This window comes from Ochotona princeps, chromosome 33, assembly GCF_030435755.1.
Source record: "Ochotona princeps isolate mOchPri1 chromosome 33, mOchPri1.hap1, whole genome shotgun sequence".
In the NCBI taxonomy this organism is placed as follows: domain Eukaryota; kingdom Metazoa; phylum Chordata; class Mammalia; order Lagomorpha; family Ochotonidae; genus Ochotona; species Ochotona princeps.
Window position 1 is genome coordinate 6,511,389 of NC_080864.1, and position 13,611 is coordinate 6,524,999.

The 13,611-nt window shown below is 48.8% G+C and overlaps 2 protein-coding genes across 2 annotated transcripts; one reads left to right on the top strand and one right to left on the bottom strand.

Annotated features, from left to right (window-relative positions):
* Positions 1-243: 243 nt before the first annotated feature.
* LOC101522751 (vomeronasal type-2 receptor 26-like) lies at positions 244-7,222 on the bottom strand. Its single transcript, XM_012929972.2, has 6 exons — positions 7,179-7,222; positions 6,797-7,088; positions 5,087-5,893; positions 4,194-4,421; positions 3,045-3,168; positions 244-1,148 (listed from the first exon to the last, which is right to left on the bottom strand). The coding sequence occupies exons 1-6, from the start codon at positions 7,220-7,222 to the stop codon at positions 244-246; spliced, it is 2,400 nt and encodes a 799-aa protein (XP_012785426.2).
* Positions 7,223-9,984: 2,762 nt separating this feature from the next.
* On the top strand, positions 9,985-12,639 carry LOC131478420 (vomeronasal type-2 receptor 116-like). Its single transcript, XM_058657670.1, has 2 exons — positions 9,985-9,990; positions 11,875-12,639. Exons 1-2 carry the CDS (start codon positions 9,985-9,987, stop codon positions 12,637-12,639), a joined length of 771 nt encoding a protein of 256 aa, XP_058513653.1.
* Positions 12,640-13,611: the final 972 nt, after the last annotated feature.

The window sequence follows — 13,611 nt, forward strand, 5'->3', positions numbered from 1 at the left end:
TAGGAGTCACACCGGGCTGGGTGGCTGGAACCAGGATGTCCCAGAGAGATCACAAGAACAGATCTGAGCCTGGACTAGACATGGACCTATGTATTCAGGTAGGCTAACGTTACAACCTACAAGTAGTACTCAAAAACAAAGACATTCCTAGGATACCATACACATGAATGAAATTAACTATAATTTAGAGTAGCAATCTCTTAAAAAATGATAGTAAAACTTTGAAAAAATATCTAGACATGCTTAGGTCCTACTTTTTTTCCTGAAGCTTCTCAAAGAATTCTTCTCAGGCTTTATGAGAATAATGTAGCACTTGGGGACAAAGATGCAGCCCAGGAGCCCAGCACCAGAGGCCAAGATGGAGAAGACCTCCACGGCCACCATGACCTTCCCCTTGGTGCTCTGGTACACAGGCAGGAAGGTCACCCACACACTGCAGAACACCAGCATGCTGAACGTCAGGAACTTGGCTTCATTGAACGTGTCAGGCAGCTTCCTGGCAAGGAAAGCCACCGTGAAGGTGCCCAGGGCCAACGAGCCCAGGAAGCCCAGCACACAGTAGAAGGCAGTGATGGAGCCCTCGTTGCACAAGAGGATGATGTGTCCATGCTCAGAGTGTGCATCTGTGTCCACAAAGGGAGGAGATGTTGCCAGCCAGATGCCACAGAGAGTCAGTTGGATGAGGAAGCAGATGGGAATGACAGCGTTTGGGGCTCCTGACACCAGCAATCGCCTCATGGTCCTTCCAGGTTTCATGGCCTTGAAGGCCAGGACCACAGTGATGGTTTTGGCCAGCACGGCAGAAACAGCCAGTGTGAACACCAGGGCAAATGTGATTTGTCTTAGGAGGCAGGTGGCTGTGTTGGGACGGCCAATGAAGAGGAAGGAGCAGAGGAAGCAGAGGAGGAGTGAGATGAGCAGCATGTAGCTGAGGGTGTGGTTGTTGGCCTTGACGATGGGTGTGTCTTGGTGCTTCACAAAGATCCCCAAGACCACGGCTGTGATGAGGGCCAGGGACAGAACCATGCAGACCAGGGCCATCCCCAGGGAATCCTCTAAGGCCAGGAATGTCACCAGCTTGGGGAGGCAGCGAGTTCTCTCCCTGTTGGGGTACTCATGCTCTGGGCACTGGATGCACTGCTCTGCATCTGAGGAACAATTCAGAGTTTCTGTGTTACAAGGTTTTCATGTTTCCCACGGAAAACAATGATTTTCTTGGCAGGTACAAGTTGTGTCTGGTGGATTGCAGGACTACTTGAGGGTACATTTCTGGCCCAGGGAGTAAGCCTGCTGCTGCCAGGAGCCAACCAGTTCAGAGGGGATGCTTAGCCTTGGGGGTGAGGCCTTGAGTTAGCTCATCCTGTCAACACAGATGTGAATGCTGCCTATTCTGTTTTCAGCTGTCCCAGATGTTTGCCTCTGGAGGAGCCTATAGTATTACAGCTGGAGGACTGGCTTGGGGCAGTGGCCTTTGAAGTCTTTTTTTTTTTTTTAACATGTGAAGGAGGAAATGGGACTTGGTCATTCTCCCAGGACCACTTGGCTTATCAATTTCCTAATAGGAACTGTGTTCTTTTGTGTTTCATTTGATATCTGGTAGGACACATCATTCCTCATTCTACATATTTTCGATGTTAGTAGGTTCTTGTCTCCTTTCTTACATAAATGTTACTTTTGAAGAATAAAAGAACAAGTACCCACTGTTCATTTCTAGAAGGTTGAGTATTTCAATCAAATGATTGAAGGGCAGATTGCATTTTCACAGTTTCCATTCACGATGTCCCCAAAATGGTTTGTTCATAGATATTTTATAATATATTGGGAGAATGTCATAATTTCTATCAGCTTGGTACCCACTGCCGTGCTGGCTTTAAGAGCTCACCTCTGGTGTCATAGTGAGTCAGCAGATAGGGACCACGGGCCTATGTCTGAATTCTGTTTATGGAAACAGGTGCTGGTTAGCTGATTTTTTTCCTCTAAGGATTTTACTCAAGTTTTTCAGGGGATACTCAGAGTGCTACCAGATTCTCAAATAATCTAGGGTGGATCTTTCTCTCATGTCTACATAGCTTTTCTGAAAGTGCCGTGTTCTCAGCTTTAAGTCATCCGTTCTTTTCCTGGCTTCTGTCCCAGAGACATGCCAGGTGCACACAGGCACACGGATTTTGAATTATCGATCTCGAGTTCTATGTTCCTGAATTTCTCTCTCTTGTTGACATCCTTATGTATCGGTCGATGTTTTTCCAGAAAGAGGGGAGAGTTAGCTTTGTTCTGTTATTCATGTCGGAAGCACTGCACTGCCAAGTAACCAGCTCTGTGATTCCTGTTTGCTAAAATGATTGAAATGGCAAAGGCTTAAGGATGCCATTCAGATCTTGACAATATTCTTGACAATTTGAAAGCCCCAAATATTTGAAATTGATTCGTTTACACTTTTTGGTTGTAAGATATGTGCTTTGACATACAATTCCTTGAGTGTGTACCTAGTGTAGTAAGTATTTCCAGAAAAGTTTGTTGTTGTTGTTGTTGCTTTTAGGATGTGTTCATTTTCTAACTTGTTCCTTGTCTTTCCTAGAGGATGCGGTTCCAAAGCATAGGGGCCTGATGTTAACTCTAAGTACTTTGTGCCTCGTACTGTTTGTTAAAGGTGTGATATAGGAAGTGATCAAATGTTTCTAGAATGTTTACTTGTACTAGCTATTTTATTTATCCCTTGAGTATGGTCAGCATGACGACATCTTCTGTTTCTTGGTAGACTATAGCCAGATCTCCCCAGGAGATCTGATTGAGGCTGATTTAACTCAAAAGTGGTGGCTAAAGAGAGAGATCTATTAAGTCTCTCTTAGAATCAGTGCCACAGTTCAGTTCAGCTCATGGGATGATTCTCCCCAGAGTGACGATTATGGGATGGATGTAGCAAAAGCATGCATGAGTCTGTGCTTTGGAAACTGTAGTGTTATGAACCCAATTCCCAGTATGCTTGGTCTCCTTCCTATTGAAATTAAAGGGGTGAGGTTAGTGTAGGGAAGTGACACATTTTCTACCTGTCTGATTGGAGATGCTTCTGTCCTGGCACGAGACACACATAAAGCAGCAGACAGGTTTTCCTTCCTGTAGAATTTTCATGAATCCTGGAGAGCAGCTCTGGCTGCACACAGACTGGGGAGCCTGCAAAGAAATAAGGAAGTCTTGGTCGTATGTCGCAGGTTAGTAGCCACTTTGATAGGCTGCTGGGTTTAGCTCCTCAGCACGAAAGACATGGACCTTCAAACACAGGTCATCCCTCAAACTCCCTCCATCTCCCCCATCTCCCTCCACAGTGATGTCTACAAATCTAATGTCATCTAACTTCCTCTTTGATTTTCAACTTCTTACTTGTCTTTAAACAAGGTATCTGAACACCTTTATTTCATTAAGAAGTAATAGCAACCCTCTTGGCTTTTCTCTCCCCTTCAAAATCATTTCAACATAGGTTTCTGTACTGCAAAGATTCTGAGAGAGTGTGTGCGTGAGTAGATGAGGCATACTTGGAAACATTCCAGGAAAGTGTCTAGTATGAAAAAGTCATGCTTGTATTTTTCCAGTGAACAGTTGGAGCGCTTTCATCTGTTCATCATGGTCTCCCTCTGGTTGGTGAACAAGATTTTAAGATTAGCGCAAAATAACCTGAGGTAGTGATGAGTTCAGATACTACTGAATGTGACTGGACAAAACCCACAGAGCAGGACTGAGTGAGAGAGTGTTTAGTGACCCGGGGATTGGGTTCCATCCACCTCTGGGCTCCTGAGGCAGAGTAGAGCCCTCCTCTCCATATAGGAGCACTGTGGGACGGCAAACACACCTGTTGTCTAAATGGCCTAGGACATTCCCTGTTTGAAAAGACCATATAGATCATGGTCATTGCTTAGAGAAGCCTCGTTGATCAAAGGTTGGAAACTGAATGGGATGCCCTTGTGTGGCAGAGTGGACACAGTGTGCCTAAAGACGTGATGTCATGTCAGTTCATAAACCACTTCCCTGTCTTCTACATCAGTGCTTAACTGAGACTCCAAGCATGGCTCAGGGTGGAGATTCCACACAGCAGAAAATCCACACAGCCAAAGTGGATTTAGTACTAAACTAAAGGGTTTTCACTACATATGATTTCAGGAGTGTGTTCATGGCTCTGTCCCACTCTGGACATGGAAACGTACCTCGATGAATGCAACTGGCCATTCTATCCACTCCTCATGGATGAGCAGGACTGGCTCCTCTGAATTCATGGAGGAAAACTCTCCAACCTTCACCAGCAATCCAAGACCAGTTGGGAAGCTCACAATATTGTGCATGTCGTATCGGACTGTGGGGTTTCTGGTTTCATCCAGGGAGATGTGGCTCCCAGCGCTGTTCACAAACTGGAGTTTCCTCAGAAACGGATGGAGCTAGAAGGAAGACACAATCGAAGGGTAAGGAGGACATTCAATGGCCATGTGAAAGTCTATATGGAATCCACTCTCCTCCCTCCCGACACCCAGGATTCCTTTCTCGCAGAGGCTGGGTTTTGTCACACACCCTTAAGGGAGAGGAGCTCTTCTGACGCCCTCTCTGGAGAAAGAACCAGGTTTATTAACAAGCATGCAGGGTGTTGTCTAGAGTGTTGGGATGGAGGCTGCAGCTCTCACTAAAGGAGTCCCCTTGGAGCTGCTCAGAAAGCGAACCGTGAGAGACATTGAGCATACAGAGTCAGGGTCTTGAAGATGGTGATATCAAAACATTTCAGCGGAAAGTACAGACTTGACCAGTTTGTCATCCCTGCCTTGTGTCATGAGCTATGTTTTGGATATGTGTACAATAGGAGTGTCTCCCATGGGAAGGATGTTCTGGGATGCAGTTTCTAATGAAAGAGTTAGAAAAGGGGTACCCCAGTCACAGAGTTCCCCAAGCAGGGGTGACAGTGACAATGAGAAGTACTTGAAAACCACCTTTCATTTCCTTGATCTTGCTGATCTTGAGATAAGAAAGGGGTCACCATGGTGTGAGGCTGTAAAACCCCTCTGTGTCTCCCACTGGGTGCTTGGTGCATAGGCTGTGTGCAAGAAGGGGTTACCTGCCAGGGAAGCAGCACAGGCCAGTCTGTAGCTGTTGAAGATGCCATTTCTACGTTCCTCAGGAGCAGCCCGTGGAGGGCGAGGGCCACCGCATGCACAGCGTTGTAGATGGAGTAGCTGGCATCCGACAAGGTCCTCATGTCCATGTCTGCTGGCAGGAACTCAAGGGAAGCGTTGGGCGGGCAGACCCCAATTTCTCCACACAGCGACCCCGCCAGCGAGCAGTGGAATGTTTGAAGCCAGAGTGTGCTGAAATAGAAGTCTTCTGGGTAGTGGGAGGGGTTTACTGTGCCCAGGAAGGCCTGGAGGCCGGGGATCTCCTCGTGGTGGTGGGAAAAGGAGAAGCCCCCGTGGAAAGAGTGCAGCAGGTGGGTTGTCTCGTACACCACGAGGTCTCGCTTGCACACCATCACCCACACCTTCCCGAGGGTGAGAAAGAATTCCCCAGAAATGTCTATATGCACAAGGGCCCTTACGTCCCCGTACAGGATGTGCACGCTTGCATTCGAAGTTGGGATCCTGTTCATGAAAGCGATGTCAGAAGCGGCATACATCGTTTTCGTGGTGGGCAGCTTTACGGTCAAGGCCACACAGACGCCCCTCCGGATCATCTCCCCACTGAGCTCCTGTAGGAACCACTCTCCTCTCATGTCGTCGGACACAAACAATGCCACCCACGTCCAGCCAAAGCGCAGCAGCAGGGTGAGGATGCCCTGGGCCAGAGCGTCATCACGGGTGGCCATCTGGTACAGGGAGGGGAAGCGGTGCCTGTCGCTCAGCATGGGATCCGAAGGGCCATAGGTGAGCTGAGGAAAAAAAGGAAGGCAGTCAGTGAGCGAGATTTGGGACTGTCCCTTGGGGAAGGGGAGTCAGAGGGTTCCGTCCGAGGATGCCCCTGAATGGAACAAAGTTTGGAGCGGAGCAGGAGAGCTGGAAAGACTGCCCAGCCCCCTCCTCCTGACCCCTGCATCCCAGCTTGGCCACACTAAGAAGGGACATTGAGTCCCTCACCAGAGTTGGAACAGACACTCAGGAGGCTGTCACCCTTGGAGCTGTGGCCTGATGCCAGGATGTGCCAGACACCTGATGTACAAGATCTAAAACAGAGACCAGTGTTCACCTTCTTACTCTCCTGGCCCTTGGAATTACCGATTTCCCCTCCCTCCCCATTCGCACCCTGTCTTATCTTGGCCATGTGAGGTCAACTCAGCCTCTTGGGTTTCATACAAGGCGATGTCCCCACAGCAGAGAGGTCTCTGAGGCTGAGCCTGTCTAATGTTTGGCAGGAATACCTGCGTGGATGGGTCCTCTCTTTAGGAACCTTTGAGACAAGCAGTTGTGAGGGGAACGCTCCCCGCAGAGCTGTCATGACGTCAGCCTGGGTGGATGGGAGCAGAGTGTGGTCTCCACGCTGTGCTCCTTGGAGCTCTGCGGAGTTGTCATGGCTGTCCATGTTGACCCCGAGGGACCATCTGATGAAGTTGCTGTCCAGGTCTCTGACAGTTGATGGCCTCTGGTTGCCTCCTGAGATGGTCTTATGCCCTTGGCATAAGGACAGGGCAGTTCCCTGAGCTGTGGGCATAGGCTACAAGCCACAGTGCTGTGGGCAGTCAGCAGCTGGTAATCCAGCAGGTGTGTGTGTGTGTGTGTGTGTGTGTGTGGACACCCTGACTCTGGGTTGAGGCTCTCAGTCTACACAGCCCACTCACCTGTGGGGTTCTGTAGAGCTCCAGAAGGGTCTGTGTTTCCTCAGAAAATGCTGACGTGGTCCCCGCAATGACTGTGACTGGGCTGTGCTGTGTCTGGCAGCTGTAGTTGGGGCATATGGGCATTGTTCCACTCAGGCCATGCAGGGCTCCCCACAAGGTGAACTGGTTGCTGGCAATGGTGTTGTACAACTGGAAGCCCAGGGTCAGGTTGGGGAGCAGGTGGGGGTCCTTATTGATCTCCTGGATGGCAAAGTAGAAGGCCAGCACATATTGGTAGTTCTTCCACAGCCACCTGAACAAGAGGGGCGGCATCGGGGAGAAGGGTCAGACCATGGAATTCAGTATTGCACCCTGGCTCTCCCCTGAAACACCACCAGCAGACTTGAGCTGCCAGCCCGTGCTGGCATCCCCAGTGACAGTTACCATGGTTACAGAAAGTCGGTGGACACCACAGTGATCTCAACCAGAGATCTGGCACTCCCCAAAGGCAGCCAAGGCCACATGCGGACCAATGATGGTCAAAGGCCAACATTCCCTGGCCTTTCAGGACCCAGGCAGGGCTGATGCCAGCACCCATGTCCGAGGGGGTATAAAACCTTTGTCTCCTCTGCCCAGCCTGTCTTTCCCGCTTGGGGTCCTCTCCTATCCTGTTCATTCCTCCAGGCCCAGGAACAGACTTCTCTTGGCATAATAAAGTCCTATTTGCACTTGGCTGGTATTTTGTTTTTTAGGTGGTTGGCGGATCTAACACCTAGCTCATGCAGGTGCTGGGCATGAGGTCCTGAGGGCTAAGACATTTGCACACCACAGGGTTGACAAGGCAGGGGACATGTGGCATTTAGCTACCGCCTGGGCAGGCTGAGGTCCTGAGATCATCTACCTGGCAGGTGCCTCAGTGGGCTGTCATGGGCCAGCTAAGGATGGTGGGGCACACTCTTGCATCGAGGCTTTAGAAACGTCTGAAGGTGTCCCAGCCTGGGTCCCACGCCAGCTTGGGGGCAGAAGGCGAGACACACGTAGCTTTGTTTCAGTGGCCCCTGAGTTGCAGGTTTTCAGAGCTGTGGGAGCCTTTAGCTCTGAAACCACCTTATATTCCAGGCACACCCCCCTACAACCCTCAAGCCTTTTCTGTAATTTTCTGATCTAATGTGTCCACTCTTCTGCAAATACTTTTTCCTCCATTGTACCTTTTTTGAAATATGAGTATTGGGATCCAGCATCCCGTTTGATTTTCACAGTTTGCTTACATGAACTCAGCTTGCTTAAATGTTCTTTCTAAGGAATTCCTTCATCCCCTTGTTTCTCAGTGGTTAACAGGGTGGTGCTGTTTGCATTGTAAGCTTGAATGACTATTTTTCTCATGATGAATTCTCTTTTACCTCTTAGAGCTATTCTACCCTTTTCCGAATGTTTCATAGTTTAATATTCAACGTTTGGAAAAGTGGTTCAGAATTTAAAATGCGCAGCGTGTCTCTGTGTATCCAGGCCAACCATGGACTCCCAGTGAAACTGCTCAAAACCTCCTGACAACAGGATGCTGGACTCTCTGACCCTGTCCATGCCCTCGGTGGCAGGAAACAGTTCAATAATTGCCTGATGGACCTACGACTGTCCATGAAGGATCACCCATTCTAACACTAGAGGGGAAAACCAATGGGGGTGGGGCGGGGAACTTGGGGGAGGCGGTGAGAAATCCCAGAGCCTATGGAACTGCATCATAAAACAATACTAAAAGATAATTTTAAAGAAGATGATGTGAGATGAAAAGTCAAAAATATATAGTATTTGAAAAATATATTGAGGGGCCCAGCGCAGTAGCTTAGTGGCTAAATCCTTACCTTGCAAGCGCTGGGATCCCATATGGGCGCTGGTTCTTTTCCTGACTGCTCTACTTCTTAACTGGCTCCTTGCCTGTGGCCTGGCAAAGTAGCGGAGGACAGCCCAAAGGTATCATGGGATGCCCAGAGGAGACTCCTGGCTCCTGGCTTCAGATCAGCTCGGCCCCGGCCATTATTGCCACTTGGGGAGTGAACCAGTGGATGGAGGGCCTTTCTCTCTGTGTCTCCTTAGCTGTGTAACTGCCTTTCCAATAAAAAGAAATCTAATATATGATTATAATAATCAAACATATATATATGATAAATATAACATGTATTAATACATATTGCCAGGAAAGTATTGTCGATATGGGTGCCTGGCACAACATGGGTAAGCAAAGCAACACAGGGCATTGTGAAATAAGCCAGTCAGTAAGATCACACAGAGAACCTCCCGAGAAAACTGTCCAGGCTGGGCAGATCCATGGAGCGGCGCTGTAGGCGAGTGCTGGGAGGAACCAAGGGGTGGGATGCTGATTGGATGGAAATCCGTAGGTTTTGCAGCGAGCGCTAGCTAACCAGTCCCCAGGGCTTAATGCATACGTGTGTCTGCAGACCCAACACGTACGTATCCCACATACTTGTTCTTCCCAGGCTCCCAGGGGCTGGGGTTTTGCCCCAGGTTGGCAGCTAGGAGCTGGGGCCTCAGCAGAAGCTCCCACAAGGGTGGCAGAAAGGTCCTTGGAGCTGTTACTGCTGCAACCCCCTTGTCCTCCACCTGCGAGAAGATGCTGGACTGGCACCTCAATGTGGAGGCCGCATGCCCAGCCCAGCCCTGCAATACTGATCAAGAAGTGAAGCAAACTATGTGTAGGTATTAGATGTGACACATAGCAGGTTTGGAGGACATGGCAGTAACCCGTGTTTGTCACTTAGAGTAAATCGGGTTCACACGAAATGGCTCTGAAACACAGTCCATTTGCAGAATGTGTCGGACGGTCTGTGTCCACATGCAGCGTACACACCTCACAGCAAGATCTAGAGAATTCTAGCACTCAGCCAACACCTGATGACCTGGCCCCCTACTGCACAGAGTGGAACCAGACAGTTCTTGGGCCGGAGAAGTGCCTGATCCTGACGACTCAAGAGAATGAAACAGACAGGAAATGGTGTCTTGCCTGATTTTTTTTTTTTTTTAAATCAAGCAATGGTGTCAAAGGAATAAGGAACTGGAAATTTGTAGAAGGTTCTTACAGTTCTCACTGGGCGTTAAACCTTGCTCGACACCATCTTAGCCTCCCTCACTTCACCAAGTTTCCAACTTGGAACCTACCTGGCAGCTACCACAGTGCTTCCCGGCCTGTTCAGAAAATGCAGGTAGGTTGGTTCTGGCTCCTGCTGCCTGTAGTAGAGAGGGAAAAACCCCGAGAGTACGAAGTCTCCGTGCCTGTAGACGGTCGGCCCGAGCTGTCTCAGACACCACTGTACTTCCGGCGACCAGAACTGGAGAGATGGTGAGACCAGGAGGAGACAAGTTAGCCTAAGCAACATGGAAGGCTGAGCCACCATGGAGACCAAGGCCCGCCTCCAGGCTGAGCCTAGGGCAGGATGGGGTTGGCGTGGTTCTGCGGGTGAGCCCTCAGCCGGGAGCTCCGAGCTCTGTGTAGAACCCAGAGGATGCTGGCAAGGGCGTGCCCTGGGAGGGCCCGGGTCAGGTGTCCTGTGATAGCCCAAAGCAAGGCAGCCTCCTTGCGCTGACCCCTAACCCACAGTCTCCTTGTTCCTCAGTAATTCTGTCTCTCTGTCTTTTTGACCGTTCCTCCACAGTCCTTGGTGGGATTTGAGGAGCTCTGTGCCCCGGGGCCTCTGCACCTGCAACCCTACAAACTACTTTTGAAAAACATGTTTTTCAAAAACATGTTTTGCGTACATCCTCTGGGATGGATAGTTTCATCATGTCCAGCAAAGCTTTGGGGAATCTCTGCTCCCCACCGCCCTGCCACTCCCGGAAACACCGGCTCTGTAAACATCCATCCAGAAGGAGCCGGAGGTCACTGGGTCAAGGAGACGATGCCGAGGGCCATGGCAGGTGTAGGAAGAGCCGAGGCTGCACTCAGCAAGCCACACAGGGGCATCACTTCCTGTCATGTGTATGCGAGACTGAAAAGTGTTCTGCACCCCCAAAGAAGGCAGTTTCTCAGTGTATGCTACCGCCCCTGTGTCTGTGGGGTCTCCTGAGAAGATGGGAGTGTCCCCCTGCCTACCCTCCCTTCTCCACTTGTCAATTTGGCCAGCTGTACATCTGCCTCTGAGCATCCGGGGAAGACAACGCTCCTCATTCCTGGATGGACCATGTGAAAACCAAGACAACGTTCTTGCCTGAATCCTAACCACCTGCCGTTACCTCTCTTCTATTTTATTTTTTTAAGATTTATTTATTTTTTACTGGAAATTCAGATATACTGAGAGGAGGAGAGATAGAGAGGAAGTGGAGCTGCCGGGATTAGAACCAGCGGCCATATGGGATCAAGGCAAGGACCTTAGCCACCAGGCCACGCTGCTGAGCCCCCATATACTGCATCTTAAGATCTGCATTATAGTTTTATATATCTATATTATATATTTTAAACATACACAATATATCATAGGTATTTTATATATAATATTATATACTTTATATCTATATTATATATGGAGTGTATATATATATATGCTCTATTTAAAAATATGCATTTAGGTCCTTTGCCATTCTTTTTTTTTAAATTTAATTCTATATATTTTTTTCTGTTTTTCTTCATTTTTATATTATATTTTTGACAATCCTTACATAGTTATTTAGGGTAAAAAGGTTCAAGGGCTATAGGAAAGTGGGTAAGACTATTATTTCCATAGTTTCCTTCATGTATCTGAGGTAAAGGAGGTATTGAGGGAGAAGTCCCACCCAGCTCCCCACCCACTCCAGGTCCCGGATGTGGGGCATGCTCCGAGATTCTTGCTCTAGTGATTTTGATAGTTTACCAGTTATGAATCGCTGCCAATCTCGCCACTCCCAGCACGATGAGGTCATTGAAGAGTCCACTGATTGACACAGTCCATCACAGAGTCTCCATTTGCCCAGTGTGTCACTGCCAACATATAGCGGAGGTGGTTGATGGACTTGTTCTGTCTCTTGTCTTTTCTTGACCTTTGCCGTTCTTACATCATTTTACTTTATTACTGCTGACTTGTAAAGCCTGCACAGCTCTGTCTCTATCCTCACAGCTGCCATCCTTGGGGATCTTTGTAAAGCACCAACACACACCCATTGTCAAGGCCAATAACCGTACCCTCAGCTACATGCTGCTCATCTCACTCCTCCTCTGCTTCCTCTGCTCCTTCCTCTTCATTGGCCGTCCCAACACAGCCACCTGCCTCCTAAGACAAATCACATTTGCCCTGGTGTTCACACTGGCTGTTTCTGCCGTGCTGGCCAAAACCATCACTGTGGTTCTGGCCTTCAAGGCCATGAAACCTGGAAGGACCATGAGGCGATTGCTGGTGTCAGGAGCCCCAAACGCTGTCATTCCCATCTGCTTCCTCATCCAACTGACTCTCTGTGGCATCTGGCTGGCAACATCTCCTCCCTTTGTGGACACAGATGCACACTCTGAGCATGGACACATCATCCTCTTGTGCAACGAGGGCTCCATCACTGCCTTCTACTGTGTGCTGGGCTTCCTGGGCTCGTTGGCCCTGGGCACCTTCACTGTGGCTTTGCTTGCCAGGAAGCTGCCTGACACGTTCAATGAAGCCAAGTTCCTGACGTTCAGCATGCTGGTGTTCTGCAGTGTGTGGGTGACCTTCCTGCCTGTGTACCAGAGCACCAAGGGGAAGGTCATGGTGGCCGTGGAGGTCTTCTCCATCTTGGCCTCTGGTGTGGGTCTCCTGAGCTGCATCTTTGTCCCCAAATGCTACATCATTCTCCTACTGCCTGAGAAGAGTTCTCTGAAAGCATTCAGGAATACTCGTGTTAGGAATATCTCCTAAGGCTCTCTCACATTTTTAAGAATGTGAACTTAATCTGACACAACTCCGACTTCATCTTCTGATGTGATAGATCCAGCTGACAGTGTATTGGTGATCGCATCTGCCTCCTTTTAAAAGCAGCTCAGCATGCCACTCTCCCCTGCTGGGTGTTCAGTGGTGGTACCTACCCCAGTTCGGACTAAGCCAGCTCTCAAACTTTTCATTTTTGTCTGTTTTTCTTACTCCTAACTGAAAGACTCTCATTATTCTTATTTTAGCATAATAGGTAAGCTTTCATGTGGAGTGCGCCTCTGAACCCTTCCATCAGATGCCCTAGGACCCCAGAACTCATACACTCTCAGCTTACTGAGGATGCTAGCAGGAAGCCGGCTTCCTGCGTGGGACTGTGGCTTCCTCTCTGGCCAAGCATGGCTGGGAATGAGCAGTGCCTCCCTGTGCCTCCGTTCTCATTAGTGGCTTGTAGCCGATCATATCCCCTTCCTCAGTGAATAGGTTTGAATTTTAGACTCCGTTCCTGAGAAACAAGTTTACTCCTTTGCTGTTACGGTGATTGTAACTCATTTCCTTGTTGCCTATCTCTAGAAGGGCTTTCCGTGGTTGCCTAGGTAACCTGCCTGGTACATATATATATATACACGCCGTGGAGTTCAATAAAATATGCATTGTTCCACTCACCTTACACTTCCTGTTTCCCTGTCTTTCTTGGCATGGTCATCACACCTTGGGTCCCGGTCTCCTTAGAGGATCACCCACATTTTCCCATTGTCCTGCTATTTCTCCATTAGCCTTCATATTAAAATGATCTTTTTAGAAACATTTTTGTTTTGCTGAATGCATGGCTTGTCCTACACAGTTATCTTACACATACATCATATATTGTCCATAAGTTCCAAAAACCTATTTTACATCTTCGGGTGAGATTGATAGAACCAACATTTGATCATTTTAACCTGAAGAAATCAAGTCATTGGC